Source organism: Haliaeetus albicilla, chromosome 2, assembly GCF_947461875.1.
Source record: "Haliaeetus albicilla chromosome 2, bHalAlb1.1, whole genome shotgun sequence".
NCBI classification, from domain to species: domain Eukaryota; kingdom Metazoa; phylum Chordata; class Aves; order Accipitriformes; family Accipitridae; genus Haliaeetus; species Haliaeetus albicilla.
Window position 1 is genome coordinate 34978530 of NC_091484.1, and position 21899 is coordinate 35000428.

The following is a 21899-nucleotide window of genomic DNA, read 5'->3' on the forward strand; positions in this document are numbered from 1 at the left end:
CATCATTTCCTTTTCCTATGGCGTGATTGCTTATGTTAGTCTTGGCCTTGCCTGTGCTGACATCAATTTCCCACTGTGATGATAGCCACATTTAATGTTGCAGAGGTGCTTCACTTTTGAAATGTGTCATGCTGCCGTGCCTTTTAATGAGGAGTTAAACGGTAAAAATCTACTGTGAAGAAAAACACACGCAATGAAGTATTAAGTCTGCATGGGGATTTGCTAGAACAGGCTAGACTCTGTGGTAGCCAAATAGACTTCAATAGCTGCTAGAGAGAGTTGGGTGGGGGAGCAGTTCACAGCAGCAGAACATAGTACAAAACTGATGCCTTGGACTGGGCTAGGACTTTAAACTTAATTTAAAATTGGAATTGCTAGGGAAAAAATAAGTTTCTAAATTGTTTGTTCTTTGGACTTTTAAAAAATGAAAAATAGCGCCCCAAACCACTGACAGCCTGATAAACTTGTTGGCAAATGGCATCTAATGGAGGGCAATTAATGCTAACAGTTTGTACAGATGGGTGATCACTCCCTTGCATTCCCTCAGCTTCCCTACGCAGTTAATATGTGCTAAAAATAATATGTGCTGCCATTCTGTGTAAAAGGGCTGCCAGTGATTCTGCAGAATATCAACCTGTTGTAAATTAACATTGTAGTATGTTCACAATTTCACAAGTTTTTAATTTGCTTGTCAATATACTTTTACCTTGTAATTTTAAAATAAGTGGGATGAACATAGCTTGTTTTATTCCCACAGTGACACAGATGACAGTGGAAAACTTTTGTACCTCTAAGAGAAGGACATCTATGTATGGGGTACCTTGGTCAGATTTCTGAGGAAAAAAAAAAAAAAGGGAATGGTGCTGACACCCATGTTTTGCCTCACAAGAAATAGTAGTGGGGGTAAATATCTCTGTTCTTAAGAAGTCATGCTCTTACTTTTCTCAGCTGCATTCAGATCTAAATAAGTATAGGTGAATTCAAACCTAGGAGATTATGATCAAGCTTTGAACCAATAACCTTTTTTTAACCTCAATGAAAATGGAAGAATGCCTGTTAAATTGCTTCCTTTTCACCTGAAGCCTGAGAAGGAATAAGAACAGAGATTATTCTAACATTTTAGAATGTAATCAGGAGATTTTTTTCTTCAGACTTCAGCAACTTGGTATTTATTCTACAGAGATTCTTTTGTCCACTTGGTTGTCGTGCTGGCTTTTTCTTAGAGGAAAAAAATTAGGCAGTTTTCACTTTTTATGCAATTACAAAAAAGAAAAAAAATTGTTGTAGTCCAATCCAAAACCAATATAAAGAATATAAGTCCTAAGTGTATTTTTCTGGACAATCCATTCACAACAGAAGGGTTGAAAACCTCATTGCTTTGGAAGCTAGAGTACTACCACAAGTGCCTGACAGTCCAACGCTGGCAAGAAGAATGCTGTACACTTCCAAATTTGTTTGTTTCTGTTTTGCTTATTTCTGCAAAAATCAAGGTAGCGCCAATTAAAGAAAAAATTGACTGGTGTGATTTTTCTTTCTTTTTTTTTTTTTTACTATGTTAGTGTGTGGTGGTGTAGCATATCGAAACTTGGAGGCTGTGAGATTATTTAGTAAAAGGCAATATTTTCTAGACATATTTTGTAATACTAGAGTTGTGTAAGCTTTAAAACTCAAATATTTTTCATACGTAGTTCTGCCTCCTTTTGTGGAAAGAATTCAATTATTCTGCATTTTGCAGTGGATCCTTTCCTGCTACAATTAAAGATGTAGTTTCCATTTTAGTTTGCCTTTTAAAGCAAGATCATTTGAGCTGGAGTTCAAGCTTTAGTCAGCTTTTAAATTGATTCTTGAAATGGAATAATAAGGGTCCAGTGGTTCATAACATCTCATTTAGTGGCTGTGTTGGTGTAGCTGTGTTAAGTATGTAGCTGCAAAGCACACAGCTGGTGCTTGAGAGAGTAGATAAGAGGACTGTATGATCAAGTTAACAGGATGAAAACACAGCAGTCTTAATGTTGTACCATAAAATTTGCATCATCTTAAGTATGGTCTGTAGTTTTCTTCTCCTCCATTTGTGCTAATAAAGGTCACTCTTTAGAGAGACACACTTGGACATAACAAGATGCAGAGTGCTGTTTATTCAAATGAGTTTCTTTGCCCTTTCAAGTCTGTGCAGTGCACTCATGATAGTCACTACCAGTATTTCTAGACAGAATGTTTTTCTATGTTTTGCTGTCAGTTTCCCCTTTGATAACCTGATCTTTGAGTGTGCAATTTATATTAAAATGAGATCCTGTATTGAGGGTCAGTAATGCTGAATTGCATTTTTTTAAGATTATATTGGATAATGACTATTTGGTCAGAATAAGAATGCTGCAAGTAAGACGGAATTGTTTAAAGAGCTAAAAATACCTACTAAAAATCTACTGCCTTTCCACTTTGCCTTCCGAAGTTTTAGATTTCACTTTTAAAAACCAGTTTCCTCAGCCCCTCACTATCACACCACCATGGGGACTGTAGGCTGTCTTTAGCACTCAGTAGTTTGCCACGTGTAGTGTAAAATTAAGGTCCTGCATCTTTTGGGGCCTCATTAGGTTGGTAACGGAGACCATGTAGTCCTCCAGGCTTACAAGAGTAGAGTCAGAGGAATATTACGGATGGAACTTTGCTTGATTTGTATCTAAACTTATAAAAATTATTAGCCTATAAAAGACTATATATGTGTAAATAATATGCAGGAGGAGAGAGTGAGTGAGCATGTATGTTACCAAACGGAGCGGTTATCTTTTTTTTGCAGTTGTGGTATGTTGACTTCCTGTGTAGCTGTTCAGACTGTGTTTGAGTGGTTGTGACTGGAATTTTTTTCATGTTTACAAGTTTTCTTTGAAAAGAACTAAGTGATTAATAAAAGTTTGACAGCTTCTATTTCATTATCCATGGGATCCAAAAGGACTGAACTGTGGTTTGGTCCCACTTAGAATAGCAAGCTGGAGCGGCAGGGGGGAAAGCAAATGTGCTTATGATTGAAGGATGGCTCCCTGCCTGCTGTAAATAGCCCTTGGTTTTGGGAAACGGAAAAAGTAAATGCAATGAAGAATTAAAGAGGAAAGCAGAAGAATGCTTTAATAGAGGACAGCTCTTGGTCTGCATCTGGCATCATTCAGCCACTTTGATTCTAGACAATTTGGTGTGTGCCAGAAGTTCTTACTGGCCATGCAGGAGTGACCTTTGAGCCCCCCGGGACAGTCCTGCACAAGGTGTGGAGCGTGGGGGAGAAGGAAGGGAGAGAAATAAATTATTTTAGGTCCTGTAGCCCTTGTCTGTCTTGCAGTGCACTCCAGGATGTTTCACTGAATACTGTTAACAAAGTGTTATTCCTAAGAGGGTGACTTTGGCAACGTCTGTGTTGCTAGATAGGAGCCACTGGAGACTGCATCCAAAGCACTGGGGGCTGGCTCCCTCCAGTGCAGACTGCCTAGTGCTCAGTTCCAGATTTTTTCTGGGCCCCCTGGAGCCTCTCTGGTCCCAGGACAGTAATGTAACACTTTGTGCGGTATTTGTTTGCTTCAGCTTGTCTGAAATAAGGTGAAGGCATGCAGGGGCTCACCACCGTAGTATGGTACGATCTCAAACTGAGGGGACATGCCGTGTGCCTGGGGGTGACAGGAGAGCATCAGGGTGGCAAGAGATTTGTCTGGGGAGGTGGGAGGGGACATGACACGTACGATGACAGGGGAGGGCAGAGGGAGTCAAACGGGGAGCGTTTTCTTGCCTATAGCCTCTTGGGAAGGGTCCTTGGCATGGTTTTATCCTTGGAAACACACGTGAGGTTTGGGTTTGGTTGGATCTACTTGGCTTGGTTTGTTGGAGGCTGGAAGGGACCTAATACGTATGCAGCGGGTGGTGTCAAGGGCCCAGGAGTGAAATTGGGAGCCCAGATGTTTGACAGAACGGGTAGATGTACCCCTTACACTCTCCACCACTTACAGGGTGGTGATGTGTATGATCATATAAAATACTTATCTTCTAGTGGTTTGGGAGGGTGTGCTCCTCCCTTTTAAGAGGGTTATGATTAGTTGGGTTTGTTGATGTTTGATGTAAATTAATTTACATCAAAGTGTGTTTTTATGTCCTGTAAACAAGGAGAACAATGGTTGGTTTGTCAACTGAGAGGAGAAGAAAGGGCAGATTTCCACATCAGCGAACAGCCCATCCCTGTTGTGTGAGCTGCTGTTGAGAATCATCATGAAATAGGAAGCAGCCTGCATGGCTACCAAGGCTGCTGCTTTTTCCTTTGTTTATTATTTACACTGCAAAGAAAATGAAATTGCTGTGGCAGAGCAGGAAAATATGCTGTCCTGAAACTTGGCAGGGCCAGAATTGCAGCTGTCTTAACTGTTCTCCCCCCCTTCTCCCGTGGTAGTATGATCATGGGGAAATCATATCTGCCTTTGTCTGCTTTGCATACAGGTAGTGCTTCCAACATTTATTTTGGAGAAAAGATCCCTGCTGGAGATGTATGCAAATTTCATGGCCCATCCAGACCTGTTTTTGTCAATTGCAGCTGGAGCCACTCCCGAGGAAAGAATTATCTGCTTTGTGGAGTATTATCTAACAGCTTTTCACGAAGGCCGAAAGGGAGCGGTTGCCAAGAAGCCCTATAACCCTATAATTGGTGAAACGTTTCATTGCTCGTGGGATGTGCCTAAAGATAAAGTGAAAGCATTCAGAACTAACGGTGCCTCCACGGTTCCTAAGGACCCAACCAAGGAGTTTGGCCAGGACCAGTCCACGTGCTACAAGCTGAGGTTTGTAGCTGAACAAGTATCCCATCATCCACCGGTATCTTGCTTTTACTGTGAGTGCAAAGAGAAGAAAATGTGTGTGAACGCTCACGTATGGACCAAAAGCAAGTTTATGGGCATGTCAATAGGTGTTTCTATGGTAGGTGAAGGTAAGAAATGTGCTTTTATTTTGGTTTTTTTTTGAGCTAATGTTGTGGGTGTCAGCACAACAGAAATCCAGATATTTTTCTGCTTGCTCTCCCTCTGACCTTTCATTTGAACCTTGTGGCTATTTGCTTTTGTGAAGTTTGGAATTAAAACTGTAGGGTTCATACAACTTTTTTCTGTCTGGACAGAATGCAAGGCACGCATTACGTGTATAAATGTGTGCTTATATTTATGTGAGTCTGTTAACATACAACTGTACTTCAGATACAATTAAGTTGTAGTACCAAATGGCTACTGACAGCATATTCCGTAAGAACATTTTTATTTGTCTTGCTTACTTAAAGTAATATGCAATTTGATATGGGACAGTTTCACAACTGGAACAAAGCAATAGGAAAAAACACATTTTTACTTAAGTCCAACATTCTTTTTTCATAGTTTCTGTAAAGAGTCGTGGTTTCTGTAGTGTTTACAAAGTTAGTGTGTTATCTCAAGCTTTATAGAAAGTAATGTAGTCACGGTATAAATTGTGATTTGCTCTATCGTACATATACAGTCTGCCTTGTGATAAGTCATTGCTCTACACAAATACAGAAATACAGGAAATCATAACAAATTCTTAATGGATGATCTGAACTGGTAAACACACCTGTACCAGTGTCCTTACTGACTGCTAATGTATTGATTCAATGTTTCTAAGCAATTTAGTCAGTCCTTTTTGCCATTTGAGGGTAATTTCCTGTGTACGGTTTTTAGTGTTTTATCTTAAAATAGCTTTTAGACTGTAGTCTCAGAAATACCAGGACAACTTACAGTAAATGCTTCTTTTTGTCATCATTATGTTAAATACTATGATATTAAAGGTAGTAAAAAAGTAGAGTGGGAAATGTAGTGATTTGGTTTTGCTTATTAATAACAGCAAAACAATTATGGTGAAAACATACAGATATGTTCTGCTATTTCTACTAGCTAGAACTAACGAACAAACTCAAACAGTAGAAAGGGCTGCAGTAGCTTCTTTCCTGATGGCAATATATTCCCTTTTTTGTAGAAGAGCCATGAAATTTCCTTACGACTGGATTTTATATTGTCATGATAGTTAAAGTCTGTAATAGCACAGTTGTTTTCTTCTTCCTATGATGTAGGTATTTGGCTTTTAATAAGGAGTTAAGGAACTTGGGAAGGGAGTGTCAGAAGGGAAACTGGTCTTTCTGTCTGTCTCCTGACTGTACTACTGCCAGCCTGAGTCATTGGTTTACCTTGCTGCTTTTTTCCGGTACATATTCATTCCTAGTACTCTTTTTCTCAGTAAAGGATGCTATTTAATGGAAATAAAACTAAACACAAAGTCACTTATGATTGTGTAGGAGTAGGGAAATTTATTTTTCTTGCTGCTAGCGCACACAGTTCCCTGGGATTGGGGGTGTCTACTGTGGGGATTATTTAAGACTTCAAAGTCCTGATGTGTCCCAGTTTTGAGAGAGAAAGGGTCTAGGAATTAACCACTTCCTTATGCCAAAGATTGTTTAATGTGTGTTTGTGAGAATAAGTTCTCCCCTGTCCCCCTTTTTTTTCCATGATCCTGGAGATATCCTGGGTGTGGAGACAGGCTTTGGGGAACATCTGCAATGCTGAACTGTTTTATTGCAAGGTTTCCTGCTGTCTTTAGGGGCATTTTGGGAGGAAGTTTGGGTTTACCAATTCGTAGTTACCATTTATCTTTTTTGTTCATGTAAGCAGTGCAAAAGCATGCAGCTTCATGGTGACAGCATTACTGGGAAGTGATGGAGAAACTCCAGTGCAGCCCAAGCATTTCTGTTGCATGTTGAGGACTGGCAATAGGCAGCAAGAAGTTGTACTACTGAAGCTTTCTATCATCTGAAAACAGCCAGCCTAAACCTGACAGCCTCAGTTTAAAATGTTTGCTTCGCAGTGCGGTTTCTTTGCTCAAAACCACGCTTTTTTCAAATTTTTTAAAATATATTTTAGTCCCAGGGAAGTCTTCCTGATTAAGTTGGTGTGTAGATTTGTCAGGCTGTGCAAAAATTAGCATCTACTGCAGACATTTCTTTCTCATGTGCTGCATTAAGTATAAATTCTGTATTAGATTGAGGTCAGGATGAGTACTGGGGAATAGATTGCTGAACCAAAAAAAAGTAGCCGCTGGACTTACAATGTGGAAAAACTATATTTGTATTTACACGTCTGGTAATGCAAAGCATAGTAATTTTTTGATTGGAGAGTTTTCTTTGTATTGGAGAATTTTCTTTGTATTTAAGGACATTTTATGCATTGTAACATTTCAAATGGCATGAGTTAGTCTAGCAAAGAGTAGATTGTGGAAAGACACTGTTAGTCAGAAAGTATTTGAAGGTAGTTAAGATAGGTAGAAACTAAAGTTAGCTACTAGGAGAAGCTTTCTGACAACAAGGTTGGCTGGTAAGGTTGTAGAATCTTATTTTAAACTGTTAAAACCAGATTAAGCAAATTTCTCAGGAATGATTGAAGTATGACTGATCCTGCTTTTGATAAGAGACAGAGTGTCATCTCATGAATCGTAGAAATCCCTGGCTTTTGTTTGTTTGTTTTTTTTGCTACTGTGCATTGGATAACCAAACTAATCATGTGTTATTGTTGGTTTTTTTTGTATTGTCCCTTCCTCCTCTTTTTTTTCCACTATAAGCATTCAGCCCTTTTTTTTGGCTGTTGCTGGAGTTTACTTACATACATGTGGGTGCCTTTGAGTTTTTGTTTGATCAGTAAGGATTTTACATTCTGCATGATGTTACTTGAAAGGCAGCGTCCTTGATATCTCTAATATACCTGTGTCTGTTCTGAGAGTTGATTTAACTCATTCTGGTGTAAGTATAGTTGTTTCATTATACTGTGCATTCATTCAGTACTATTTGATTTATGTAGGAAAAAAAAGTTCCTTCCAAACAGAGCATTAGAGAGCTGCAATTAGTGTTTTGGATAATTCAGTGGTAGAGAGTGACCATCTTGTTCTAGTTCAGATATTTATCAGAACAGTTTTGTTTGACTTGTAACTTTGTTGTGACCTTAGTGTTGAATACAAACAACTGTGATGTGTTTTGAAACTTTGCTCTCTGCTGAATAGTTTTGTGTGTCTCCTTCAAACAGTTCAATGAAGCTTTTTCTGCTGCAGTTGGCTATATATGCAAATAAAGTACTACTGAATTTTTGGACCTACATCATGTAAGGAATACGCTGGTAATGTTTCTGTGGTGCTTTTGAAGCATATTTTTTTAACTTGTCACAACGGCCTTAGATGTATAGAGCATGTTGCTTTTTATGCTTTGTTGTTAGAAGCAGCAGTGGATATGCTGAAATAGAATGTCATGGAAGTACAAAGGCTTCTATAAGAATTTAAAGAATGAGGGGATTTGAGGACAGCATGGTCCTGTCATACAGGAGGTACAGCTCAGTATCTTAATTGTACAATTTTTAGTATATGTTGCACCTCAAAGTAGCTAAGATTTTTTTTTTCCTATCTATGATTTTTGTTTGTTGATTCAAAGTATCAGTTGCTGCGATGCAGAGCCAGTAGGAAAGCACAGCTGGAAATCTGTGTGAGAAGCTGTTTTATATGCTAGCCCTTCATCTGTGGTTATGAGGGGTCTAAATCCGGCTTGCTAATGAAATGTCTTAACTTCTTCTTCGCTATATAACAAAAACCCCATTCTTCAGAGTTGTCAGCATTGAGTTGCCTCGTGAAAAAGCTACCCTGAATAGAAAAGAGGATATTTTCCGTAAAAGAATTCATGTTGCATGTGCAGTCCCTAATTCTGGTTAATGTTAATTATGTACTGATGAGAGAGTGAGGGAGAAGAGAGTGTAATGAATAGGATCCCATTAAGTTTTAAATTAGCAAGGGATGGGAGAGTCAATGTAAATACTTAATGTTTTTTATGTGGTCCAAAGAATCTTCAGATAAGGTTTGTAGGATAAGGATACTTTAGTGGAAAAGGCTGTGGTGAGCACAGCTCACTGTGGGCTGTGTGTGTTCCTTTTCTGCTCTTGAGTTTTGTTCCAAAGCAGCAAAATCCCACAAAAAGTGTCACCTTTGATTCACGGGTTAATTTTTGCAGAGAGCATAAAGTATGTTTAAGTGGGTTGCTCTGTATTATCAAGTGGCTAGTTATGTCTTGTGTTTTCACTCCTGCTATTTTAAATGTTTCAAAAACTAGTGAGGTATAGGCTTCCAAAAATTATGTTTTAAATTGAAATCAACCTTGAAAAGATTTGATAGGTAGGGAAAAGGTTCAGTGCTTTTTACGGGATAAAGCTAAATGAAAGCAATGAATGTTTTTTCCCTTGGTTTTTTCTGTTCAAATATGTGTATGTGTTTATAGATGTACAGGTCTGTAATTTCTATTCCTGAGGCATTAGCGACTTTTTAATTTACCAGTCCCAAAGATTGACTGCTCCATGCAACTAGAGCTACCTAAATATTTCCCTAGTACTAATTTTTATATTAATATTTTTTAGCCCAGTGGTTTCAGAACAGTTTCCGTATGGCATGGCACTCATTACTTAATTTGGCAAATGGCTCCAGTCTTTGGAAAATGAGCAGTGCAGTGCAGCTCACTGGAATGTTTATGAGACAATAAGAGGCTGGTTCTGGCATCTCACGTTTTCCCGTGTGAATCTGCACCATTGGTGATGCACTACACTCGTGTGGGGTTCATCCCATATGTAACTTACTCCTGTCTGCATTATTTGTAACACGGCACAGACAGAGTGAAGAGCCTGTTAATTTAGGAAACTCCCCTAGGCGGTTTGTGTCCCACGTACCATTTGTTGTTCAGATTGATCTCCATACAGTCGGTGGGAAGCATTAAATTTCACATGCCTCTTCTGCAGCTTATTGATCCAGAGCTGCCTCTGGGTATTTTGTCAATATGTGTTACTGGAAAATCAATTCACAAAGCTGCAGCATCAGTGATGGACATGTAATAGTCAAATGGGGAGAATTACATGCTGTGAACATCACTTCCTTTAATGCAGGCTGAGGAATCGTGGAAAGGAGCATGACTGTGAATACGTTGCCTTAGTCAAAAGCAGGAGTAAATGGTCTTGAGGACATTTCAAGGGGGAATTTCAAAATTCTGCACTTGTTTACAAAAAATTCACCCTTCTCTGTGGAATTTTTTCTAATAAACTAGATTACTAAATCCACTGTTCCTCCCAGAGTACTTGTCTGGTGCGTTCTTCCATGCATAATAGCTGCCTATAAATACTTAAGATTTTTTTTAAAGGAATTTGCAGTTCTGAAATACTTCTTTGATGTGAGAGGAGGAAGCATTACTGAAAATGGAAGAATCTATATTTACTTATAGCCATTTTTAAACTAAAAATTAGTAATCCCTTATAGTAGGGAAGCAAGGGAAGAAAAATAGCCTGTGTATTTTCCAGCAGATATTTTTAAAGATCGGTCACAATGTAGTGATACTTATAAGCAGATGTTAAAAGTACACAACACTTTCAAAAAAATAATTGTTAGATTTTAGGTTTTCTCCCTCTAATTTTCAAGATTTAAACTCGGCAGGGTAGAGCATGAATTCAAATTGTGGTAGCAGTTACAAATGTGGACTCAATGTCATTTTGGCTTCTACTTCCCTGAGAGCATGGGTCTCAGTTCAGACATAGTGCTGTAGCTACAGTCTTCATGGTGCTTCAGTTAAACGAGGTTTTGCATGTGGACTCTGCAAATGATGGAATGCAAAACTAACAGTCACATTAGTACTAAAAATAATATCAAGTTGTGGATATTTCAAGTCTTCCCTTTATTCTTTTTTGGATTATAATTAATGAGCTGGAGTCATATTTCAAGTGAGAGAGCACTTCATTAAAAATGTATTTATTCAGATGTTTAAGGAATTCAAAGAATATGCTACCAGGTGCTAAAAATACTACCAAGAGACCTGGGTTCAGTTTTAAACCTCTAACCTGCTGTGGTGGTTAAATATTTACATTGAAGGTCACTGCTGTTATTTGCTGTTCACTTTTCAGTGTGCTTGGCAGCATTCATTAGAGGTCTGCATCCCTCCCACTCGAGTATGGAGGAAAAAAGCTATTGATCCCATCAGAGACACAAAAGCAAACCTATACTAACCCAGAAGGAAATTGTGTTTATCATGGCAGTTTCTTCTCATGTGGGGACATGCAGTGACGGTCAGAGGAGGATGGCTGGGCCTGGGGAAGTAGGAGGCTCTGGAGAAGCTCACATGAAGGTTTGGTTCATAAATACAGTGATGTTCTCTCACAGTAGTGAGCATCACACCTGCCCACTGTACTGCTATTAGACCTTTTGTGTCTTAACCCCCTCCCCCCCCCGCCAACCTGACAACAGAACCCTCAAAACTGTCATGTTGGAAGCTGATGCTTTCAGGCGGACTGTGCTTTTTGACTGTGTGAGGATTGTGTCTATGCTTAGACCATTAAGACTGAGGAAACGTGACCTCATGGGTAGCACCACAGGCCATTTAGAGCAGCTGGTTGCTGCTACATGTCTGTTGTCCGTGACTGTAATGAAGAAGGTGGAGAATAAATGGGAAGAGGAGGAGAAGGGAAAGCTGACAGACTTGAGTCTAAAACCTGTTGTAGTCCTCTGTGTGGAAAATGCCCAACTGCAGGCTGTGAGATTTCCTTTCTGTGTTTAATCAGTACCCATTAGCTTTCGTTGATCCTTTTTGAGTATCATCATCTAGTTAAAAGGCTTCTTGATTGTTCTGTATTAATTTCACATTATTACAGCATCCATTTAATGCGTTTGATAAGCAGAGTTGTCTTTCTGAGTACGAGTTCTTCCTGGTTGCGTGTCCTGGGTGAGTGGGTAGTGCAGCCTTCCTGCAGTGTGTTCAGCTTGGTTTTACCTGCAGGTATGGAGCCGAGGAAGCTTGAGGCAAAACGTTGAGTGTGTTCCAACTGTGTCCTGGCTGTTCCCTGCTGGTGTGGGTTCAGCAGATTACACGAGGAACTTGTGACTTGCCGAGGCAAAATGATGAAAGGTCCTTTTAAGACGTTGCTTTTCTGTGTTTGTGTTTTTTGCACTCTCCAGCTCATTTGTGTCAAACTTGCTGGAGTAGAAGTGCTGGCTGTGTTGTTGCCAGCAGGCTGAGGTTGCAGAAGTCCTGGGAACAACTGCATAAAACTATTCTGTTTTGCAAAAGATGTTTTCCTGTGGAACAGTTTCAGAAGGCAGAAGTGACAAGGTGCAGAACTTCCTGTGCCTGTGTTTAGTTCTATTAATTGGAGCCAGTATTTAAGATGATGATTCTTGTTAGAGCTCTGTGCTTTTAAATTTTGTATCTTTTTTTAGGTTTGTGTTTTTGTACAGCAGTAAGGGCATATTTTTATATTGGCAGTAGTAATGCCTTGTTCCTATTTAGTGCTTTTTCATCATTGCATGCCCGATCACTTTGCAAAATTAGTGTCATTATTCCCTTAAACAGATAGATGAACTAATCAATACCATTACCAATGTGTTCTTCCCCTATCTGCCCCAGGGTGAAGGCAAATTGACTCAAGCTCATCTTGTTTCTAAATAGATATGTCAAGATCATTTTCCTGATTTTTTTTCAAATATTTCTGGGTTCTAAGTGCTTCCTGTGATGGGTTATTTTCAATCCCTGTTGTGAAAAATTATTTCAAAGCTGTAATTTTTGCCTTTAGGCAGTTATTAATGGGACACAAAAGACTAAAACTCTAATCAAATATATATTACAGGTATTTGGCATGATCTAATTCTGTGTGCAAGGTTTAAGGTACTCTTTACCTGGTCTTATGTCTGTTCTTTGTCATCCTGAAGACCAAACTACAGCTATGGTGGGGGTAGAGCTGTATCCTTAACCCAAGGGGAACCTAAGATCTGATCAGACATGCAACTTCCTTTGTAGTTACAAATAATCTTGAAAAATTACTGCTGCTGCATGTTGTTGTTTTTAGTTACAGCCCCATAATGCTTAGGTTAGATGTCATGGTTTAACCCCAGCTGGCAACTAAGACCCACACAGCTGCTCTCTCACTCCCCTCCAGTTTGGCTGGGGGAGAGAATTGGAAGAGTAAAAGTGAGGAAACTCATGGGTTGAGGTAAAGACAGTTTAATAAGTAAAGCAAAAGCTGCGTACACAAGCAAAGCAGAACAAGGAATCCATTCACCGCTTCCCACCGGCAGGCAGGTGTTCGGCCATCTCCAGGAAAGCAGGGCTCCATCACACCTAACCATGACTTGGGAAGACAAATGCCATCACTCCGAACCTCCCCCCAGCTTTTTATTGCTGAGCATGACGCCATATGGTCTGGAATATCCCTGTGGTCAGTTGGGATCAGCTGTCCCAGCTGTGTCCCCTCCCAGCTTCTTGTGCCCCCCCCGCCTCCTCGCTGGTGGGGTGGGGTGAGGAGCAGAAAAGGCCTTGGCTCTGTGTGAGCCCTGCTCAGCAGCAACGAAAACATCCCTGTGTTATCAACACTGTTTTCAGCACAAATCCAAAACACAGCCCCATACTAGCTACTGTGAAGAAAGTTAACTGTATCCCAGCCAAAACCAGCATAGTGGAGGAACGTTTACTGAATGAAATGGAATTGCCAGTAATTTTCTGTGCATGGTAGAGACATTGGTCTTGGTGGTAGCAGAGCAGTGGCCCTCGTGGCCCCTTGTTGATTATGCAAGACTTTTGCAAAGGCTGTGTGGGAAACCAGGCATTTGGAAATGAAGGAGCAAACTTAGAGGAAATTTCTGGATGGCTTCCTTAAGCATGTTTCCTAGTTGCACCCAGGCAGACCTAGGGAGAGCCTTTCACTCCCACCAACAAACGCTTCGGTAAGAAATTAGCAGAGAGGACCTGGTCATGTCTCATTGAATGGAAAACTGAGGGGTCCTTTCGCCATGCCCATATTTTTTCTACAGAGAGATTGTGATATGACACTGAGTGAGCATCTGAATATTCACTGGCTTTTTGCAAGCAATCTTTTTTTTTCCAGTTTAACAGTTTATTGCTTGTCAGTAACACAAAATAAGTAATCCAGTCAGATTTTCTAATAAGCCGTTTGGTACCATGAAGGACCCCAGGGTACACATTCAAATTGTATGCTTTTGAAAATGTTTCTTTGAAGAAATTTGTTCCGGGGGCAGACTATTTTTCTTAGCAGACAGCACCCTCCGTCAAGGCGAGTTGCACGTTGTGCTCTCTGTGGAAGTACATTCTGATGACAGTAATTGGTTAGTGACTGCCAGGTCTTATCGGTGAACTTTTATCATTTCACTTTCAACCTTCTTCCTATGTAGGTGTTCTTTACTTGATGGAACATGAAGAAGAGTATGTTTTCACCCTGCCCAGTGCCTATGCTCGCTCGATACTTACCATCCCATGGGTGGAGCTTGGAGGGAAAGTCAACATCAGTTGTGCCAGAACAGGCTATTCTGCTACGGTCACATTCCATACCAAGCCATTCTACGGAGGAAAGGTCCACAGGTAGGGAATTACTGTCTTATTCTTGTTTACCTGCTACTGGATTTCAATGGAAAGACTCTTGGGCATCTGTTCGGTTCTTCTGCTGGATTATTTTATAGACAGATATCTGAATTTATTTTCCTATTAGTGTCTGAGATGACTTACGGCTTTAGAGCACAGTTTATTGTAATTATACACTTTATATTGTTTAACTGAATTGGATATATTTCTCTCATTAAACTGAAGTGAATATATTCTTCCAGCCTTTGTTGCTTGTAAAAATTGCTCTAAGTGCAGGATCAGAAAAATGTACACAGAAAAGGCAATATTTCTGCTACACCAGCTGCTGCTTCTGTGTGAGTCTTGTAGATGAACTGGCGTTCCAGGTGGAGCTCCTGTAAGGAGGAGAGAAGCAAAAGTGTCACTGCCCATAGTGGTAGCTCCCTACTGGGGACTCCCACTTCTGCACTGAAATTTCCAGATGATGAAAATACTATTTATGTGCCTTTGGTTCCCCTTTATTAAGGGTGTGAAGAGGCACTGTGCAAGATAGCTTCCTGTTTTACTTCCGTGCTCAAGTTGATGGCCCAGTCATTAACGTACACAGACCCTTTTCTTGTTCTGCTGCCAACTGTAGCAGTGTCCATGAGAAGACTGTGCTTTTGCATGGTTACCTCTTTTTTATTTCAGTTGGTCTAATTATTCTTCCATATGTGTGTCAACTGTCTCAATATTGTGTTCAGGCAAATACCAACATGGGCTCTTTTGACAGTTTTTTTTTTCTGAAAGATGTAGATTATTAACTGGTGTCATTAGGGAAAATTGGGGAAGGCTGTGCTGTATTAGTTTAATAATTTAAAAACCTATATGAGTTTACAGATTAGTTGACATGGCTTGGTGAAGCACATGTGTGCATGTTCATAGAGACACACACACACACGCATGAAACTTCTCCCTGCATTTTGGTTTTCCAGTCCTATCTATCTATTTTGCTGACTCTCAGACCAGTTCTTGGACCACTGAGGTAGCTTTAGTCATTGCCTCTCAGCAGCTGATAAAGGAAGTAGCAGAGCTAAGGAAGAAAATAAAGGTACCTGAAGTCTTTGACATAGGTATCTGACAGTATTATGTTCAGGTGTGAAAATACCATGTACTGAAAATGTCACATGAATGTCAGGAGTTGTTTTTCAGGCTGATGAGGTAAACAGTTCTGGGTTAGAGCTGAGTATCAGAGTTTTTTAAGTTGGGTTACTGCTGTACTTTGGGAGAATGTTGTCCAAAAGCTATTGCTGTATTAGCAGAGTTTTCTCGGGCTGAGTCTGTCTTTTTGGAGACAGTGTCAATACATTGCTTGAAAAATTACTTTGTAGATGTAGAAAGCTGCTTGTAGCCTTAGCTGTGGTAATGCTTTCATATGGTCATAATAAATGGTACCAGCTATTTCTGTGGTCTTTTTTTCTTCCCTCTTGAATTAGGGTTACAGCTGAAGTGAAACACAATCCCACTAACACCATTGTATGCAAGGCACAGGGAGAATGGAACGGTACTCTGGAATTTACTTACAGCAATGGAGAAACCAAAGTGATTGACACTAACAAACTGCCTGTTATCAGGAAAAAGATTAGGCCGATAGCAAAGCAAGGCCCACTGGAATCAAGGTAAGGGCAGAGGCGTTACAGTATTCTGCCTCTGAACCTCGGATGGGAACAGAACAGGGAAGCAGACTGCAGTTATGAATGGTGTGGTTCAAAAACACCTCACTTCCTACAGCACGTTAATGTAGGCACAAATAGTTGGAGCTGTGTATTGGTTCTTTGAAACATAAATTATAGTGACGTATACATCAATTTTCTAGAGGGGGAAAATGCTTGTATGCGTTCTAATGAGCATTTGGAAAATGGTAATGCAGTGTTTTCACCTGCTTTTCTTAGTGATTTTAAAATGGTAGTCAAATTAATTTGTCGCAAGTAATGTTGCATCTTATAATTTACACTGGAATTTCACGTTTTATATATTTTAGAATATATATATGTAAAATGTGATGCAATATGAGATATAAATACACACACAGACACACGTGATTTTAAGGCTCTCAGCACCCATGTCATGTGCCTAATTCTGACTAGGTACATTAGAAAAAAAACTTGTTCTGTTATTCACTGTCAATAACTGTTGACGCTTATCTTCAGAAAAATCAATATTTTTATTGAATTTAGGAACATTTTCTTGGAGGATTTAAAAACAGGCTTCATTTTATTATCTGTAAATAGTACAAAGGTGTGTCTTGAATCATTGTGCAGGGTCAGATACCATTTTCCTACTTTCTAGACATGCTTGCTTATCACAAACTCATTTTCCCCCTATAGTTTTGGAACAGAAAGGTAGGGGTAAATAAGGAAACCAGTAGCTCTGCAGTGTATTTATTATATTTCTTAGGTATTAGTAAGCAAATTACAACTCTCCAGTGTTTCTGCAGGATATGCAGTTTATCAGATTGTAAACAGAAACTCATTTAAACACCCCTGGAAGTATGTGCAGGCTGCAGTTGGTTTCTTCTGAGTATTTTTCTGAGCAAAGTTTCTGCTAGGCTAATAAAGTGTCAGAAGGCTTCGTATCTGAATGCAGTCAGTAGTGTGAAAAACAAGTTTGGTTATATACTGATAATTATTGTTAACTGGGAATATAGAGCACAGACCTAGAAGGGCTCCTAGAATCAGTGCATTAATTCCTCTGTTAGTAACCTGGTGGGAAGAGTCAGTGTCCCAATTTAATGTACAATTGGCTCTTGGCTAACATTCATTTATAATTCAAAAATTTAACTGCAAATGAATGTGTATCATTTGGGTGTGGATCATCAGTAAAGAATGTGAACAGGAAATGATAAAAATAAATCCATCTGCTTTGAGAAGAAAGCTTAGGTTTTGAAGAGTCAGGAACAGGAACAAAAGCTATTGAGAAAGTTAACTTGCATGGCAAAATACTGGGAGTTGAGCAAATCTGAAAATCTGGTCCACAAATGCAATGAATATCCTGGTTCACAAGCTGCGTGACTTGCAGAAATGGCATGGAGAACATGGCATCAGTCTGCCTCTCACCATACTGTTGTCTAGCCAGGCACTCGGCCACGGCAGAAGTGTTCTCACTGTCACTTGTGCTCCTCCTCCATCACGCAGGCACCTTTGGCAACATGTCACCAATTCTCTGAAAGAAGGTAATATTGATGCAGCAACAGAACACAAGCACCGCCTTGAAGAGAGACAGCGAGCAGAAGAGAGGCAACGTGTGGCTCTTACAATGCCGTGGAAACCAAAATATTTTGCCAAAGAGGTACTTTCATTGTCATATTTTAAAGACCCTATAGCATGTTTCTGCATACAGGAGGATGCTAGTACAAATGAATTTGTCTGTGGTTTTTACCATGGGCTAGTGTTGTTACATACCACTGAGTGTTTTAAATTCTATTTTTGCCAGAGTTTGGCTCTTAAAGAAGAGCAATGGATTTTTCTATCTCCATATTGTAAACTTGTTCACTTTCCTTCAGTTAGATTTATTTTAACCTGAATTTTTGGTACCTCATGTTAGGCACTTAAAGCTATGTGTTTTATCTTAAAATCCACACCTTAATTTGCAAATGCTATGTACTTACATCCCCTACTAATCTTAATCCCAGCATACTAAAGTGAACGTGATCTAGGGATATTTGTCCAATGTAAGTAAGCATGGACATCTTAAACAGAGTCTTGGGTTTCATCTGCTTGAAATGAAACAGATTTTACTAAGTTTGTCTTTGCCCTTTCTTAAAGGGGGAAGGGAAATAAGACTGACTGAGGGAATTATTATGTGACTGTGTTGTTATGTTAGCCAGTATGTGCAGCTATTTAAACCAGCAGTTCATCTGTTGCATGTTCCCATTGCTTCTCTTCCGCCTTGTAATTTTTTCCCTCCCGCCCAGATTACCTGTAAATTCATCAAGCACAGCATTTCAGATGACAGGGATGGTTTCTTGTGTTGATTAGTGTTACTTCAGCTTTTATGTGGACATACACAGATCCAGTATGTGGAAGTCTTGTTTGTAAACTCTCCCCTAATTTTCTTGCAGGGTGATGGTTGGCTATACTTGAATCCTCTCTGGAAGACTCACTGACGGGACAGAGCAGTTGCCTCATAACTTTACCTTAAAGGCATTAAAATGATACAGTATATAACTTCAAGATGTCATTAATAGGTCCTGTTATCAGAAGATACAAATGAGAAGCTATATACTGTGAATGATGCATCTCAAAATAACCACAAGCTCAAGTTTATTCAGGAGCCATTTTGTGTGTATGGATACACAAACACACACGCACACGTCCATATATACACACATATATACACGCAGTGTGTATGTGTTTGTGTGTGTATTATTTACACTACATGTAAACAAGTATAAACACTAACAGTGATTTAAAGACCTTTTCCTCTAAGTGTTAGGGCATAGAACTCTGGCTGGACTCAGCTGGGGTTCCCCGAGTTGTGTGCTTGCAGGATCAGGCCCTTTGCTAGTATTTAAGAAAATACTTTTTTATTAGTACCGGTTAAGGTTTTTCTATTTTTCACTTTTGCCAAAAATGTTTTGCACTTCAAATGTGATGTGTCACTTAATGGCAGTCATTCTGTCTAAACAGTCATTGAGTAACTCACTTTGACATAAGAATGATATACTGACAGCGTGCTCGCTCTTCAGGATGCTAATTTAAGAGCATGTTTCCTGTCACTTATAAGATGGCAGACAATTCCCACTCATAAGAAGTAGCAATACCTTCTCAAGAAGATTGTTCGCACTAACCCGTTGTGTCCTCACTTTTTGTTTGTTCATACTTGCAGCTGTTTAATAGATCTCTGGTCACCAGTGAGCCAGCTGCTCTGGCAATTTTGATCTTGCTGTGTCACGTTCTCTGGCTACTGTCATGCCAATGCTTTTGGGTTACGTGTTCCGCTAAATCCCTTCTGGCAGGTGTAGCTGTGGCGGTCCAGCTCACTCTTGCCTCAGCTTTCCACCCCGACGTAAGCGAGGCCCGGCCTGGCCGTTGGGCTGTGTCACGGCCTTGCCTTCCAAGTTAAACCACTGCTGATGCGTTCCTGCTGAAATAAATGCCAGGCTGTGCATTGAGGCGGGTCAGGCTGTGTAGGAGTCCTGTCCTGGTGTGCCGCTGCGATGGGTATCAGCCTTCCCCACCCGCCGGGAGGCGGGTTCTGAACACTGCTCTGGGAAAGGAGACGGAGCTTGTCTGGTCAGAGCCCTTAATTCCATATTAAGGCTCCAAGCAGACCTGTATTTTGATTTCTTTTGCTTTTGACCCAGTTGATTGCTTCTGGATGTGAAATACTTGGATGAATAGAGACGATATAACTAGCCTTCTCAGATGAATGATTTTCTGATGTAAAAGTAACAATTTAGTAAATTATTACACTGAGACAATAACTTCATTAATGAAACAAACAAAATGGGATATAATTTGTTTTGTAAAGTAAAAAAAAGTAAGTAAACAATCCTGTAGCTTGATCTTGCTTTGTCATGTAACCACTGTGACATTAAGAAGGTGGATTCTAAAAGCGTGTTAAGGCTTTGTTGCCTTTTAGTTCATATTTGTTGAAAGTGAAGATGTTTTTTGAGAGAAGTGGCAACAAAAGGCAAACGTAAAATGTGCTGACTGCTGCTCAGTGCTTCTTTCTACAGTGCCCTGTAAAGAAACCACTATATTTCTAACATACAGTAGCATGGATGCCTACCTTTCTGTAGTACTGATTAATTTTGTGCCTTTTGTCTGCTTTCTTAATACAATAACTTAGGCTTTATAGATACTACACAAATATATTTAGGTCAAAGCGCTGCGCTTATATCTGTTCTTGTGCGTCCTGCATTTTATAATTATTTTTTTGGCAGATGTTAAAATATCTGGAGCAACTCAGAAGGCTAAATGGAGGTGTGTACACAAGGAAACATGCCAGTAGTTGTTAATTTGGACATAATATTTAATAGATCTTTACGTTTGAACTTCAGATCCCTATTTAATGAAGGTGTGGCTCCTTTTTTCCTCCTAAATGCTATTTTGTCTGCTTGTGTGTCCTTTTTTTGCACATTAGAAAGATTCATGTATACATGATTTAAATCCTATTTTAAAAAAAAAAAAAGTGGAGTGTATGAGCTTGGTTTTGTAACTGACACTTTTTTTTTTAAAGGAAAAAAAAGTCTTATTTTTAGGAATAGTTCACATTTTTCTGTAACAAAACCAAAATGATGCTGTCATAGTAATCACCAAACTACTACCAAGTATCATCAGGAAAATGTCTTTATCACCTGCAAGAATTAACTTTATAATGGATCCACTCTCATTCTAGAGGTTAGTCTGATAAGTAACGAGAAGTATTCATACAGTTTATAATATCATCACAAAGAAAAATCGAAAATACAGAATTAAACACATGGAATATCCTCCCAGAACTCTTGACTTTCACGCACCAAAGAACAAGCCACATACATACTCGCTAAAAATAGCCATTGAAAACCTCTCTCTGTCAGGCATACAGGCCCGCCCTCCTGAAAGAGTAGACCTCTTTCAGCTTTGATGGTATGACTGTCGAGGCTACAAAGATGCTGTAGCCATTCTTTTAAGGAGAAGTTTGAATAATTTTATGCTTGTAATTTATTGAAGATTTTTTCTGTCTGCATGGTTGGTTGTTTCTGCATGCCGAGAACATTCCACTTGTGCTCTGACAAATGTTTTGTTTTGTTCTGATGCTGTGAATAATCCCCTGATATCTTTACCACTGTTTCTCTTCCAAAGTAACATGGGAGAGGCGAACATAAAAATAATCCTTTCTGAAAAGATGCCATCAGCGAGAGATTCCAGAACAAGATTCACAAGTGTCATTTTATTTTTCTGATAGTTATGTGTTCAGTATATTTTACAGGGCTGAAAAGTAAATATTCATAAACCTTATTCTGTAGGTTGTTCCAGTAGCTGTCTTGGATTTGCAAGTAAATATTTTCCTTTTCAAGTAGCCAATGTACACTCTGAATTGTAATGTAAAAACCTCCATGTAGTTCAATTTTTTTTGTGCACACCTGTAGAAAGCCTATGCAACCTTTTTCTTTCTTAAATTAGAGATGTTCAGAAAGAAAATTTATACCTTTATCATTTAAAAGATGCTCTGGCAGTCTCTTCTGATTTGCCTTCCTTTCATAATTTGTGAATTTACAATGACAATGCTCATGAATAAAAGATTTGTTTCATTTAGTAGTGGGATGCCCTTTCTGTTTCCATGGAAGCATTAGTTAACTGCTATAAGTTACTCAGATGTCCAGGAGCAGTGCATCAGGGTGCCTGTGAGCTGTTTGCATGGTTCTGATAGAAGTGACTTGTCAGCTGAATCCAGGTTTCTTGTGGGGTTTTTCTGCCCTGTTCACACTGCCAGACACAGTATAGGTAAGTTT

General features: G+C 39.5%; 1 protein-coding gene across 3 annotated transcripts in view; it reads left to right on the forward strand.

The window, feature by feature from the left end:
* OSBPL10 (oxysterol binding protein like 10) overlaps positions 1 to 21705 on the forward strand; it is a 127144-nt gene extending 105439 nt beyond the window's left edge. For 2 of the 3 annotated variants that reach the window (XM_069770784.1, XM_069770776.1), the window contains exons 8-12: positions 4468 to 4951; positions 14257 to 14443; positions 15898 to 16080; positions 17596 to 17749; positions 18522 to 21705. In XM_069770784.1, coding sequence (XP_069626885.1) covers positions 4468 to 4951; positions 14257 to 14443; positions 15898 to 16080; positions 17596 to 17749; positions 18522 to 18566 — 1053 coding nt within the window. In that variant the 3' untranslated portion in view covers positions 18567 to 21705. The remainder of the gene's footprint in view (positions 1 to 4467; positions 4952 to 14256; positions 14444 to 15897; positions 16081 to 17595; positions 17750 to 18521) is intronic. The other variant, XM_069770792.1, reaches the window with a different exon arrangement.
* The last annotated feature ends 194 nt before the right edge of the window (positions 21706 to 21899 follow it).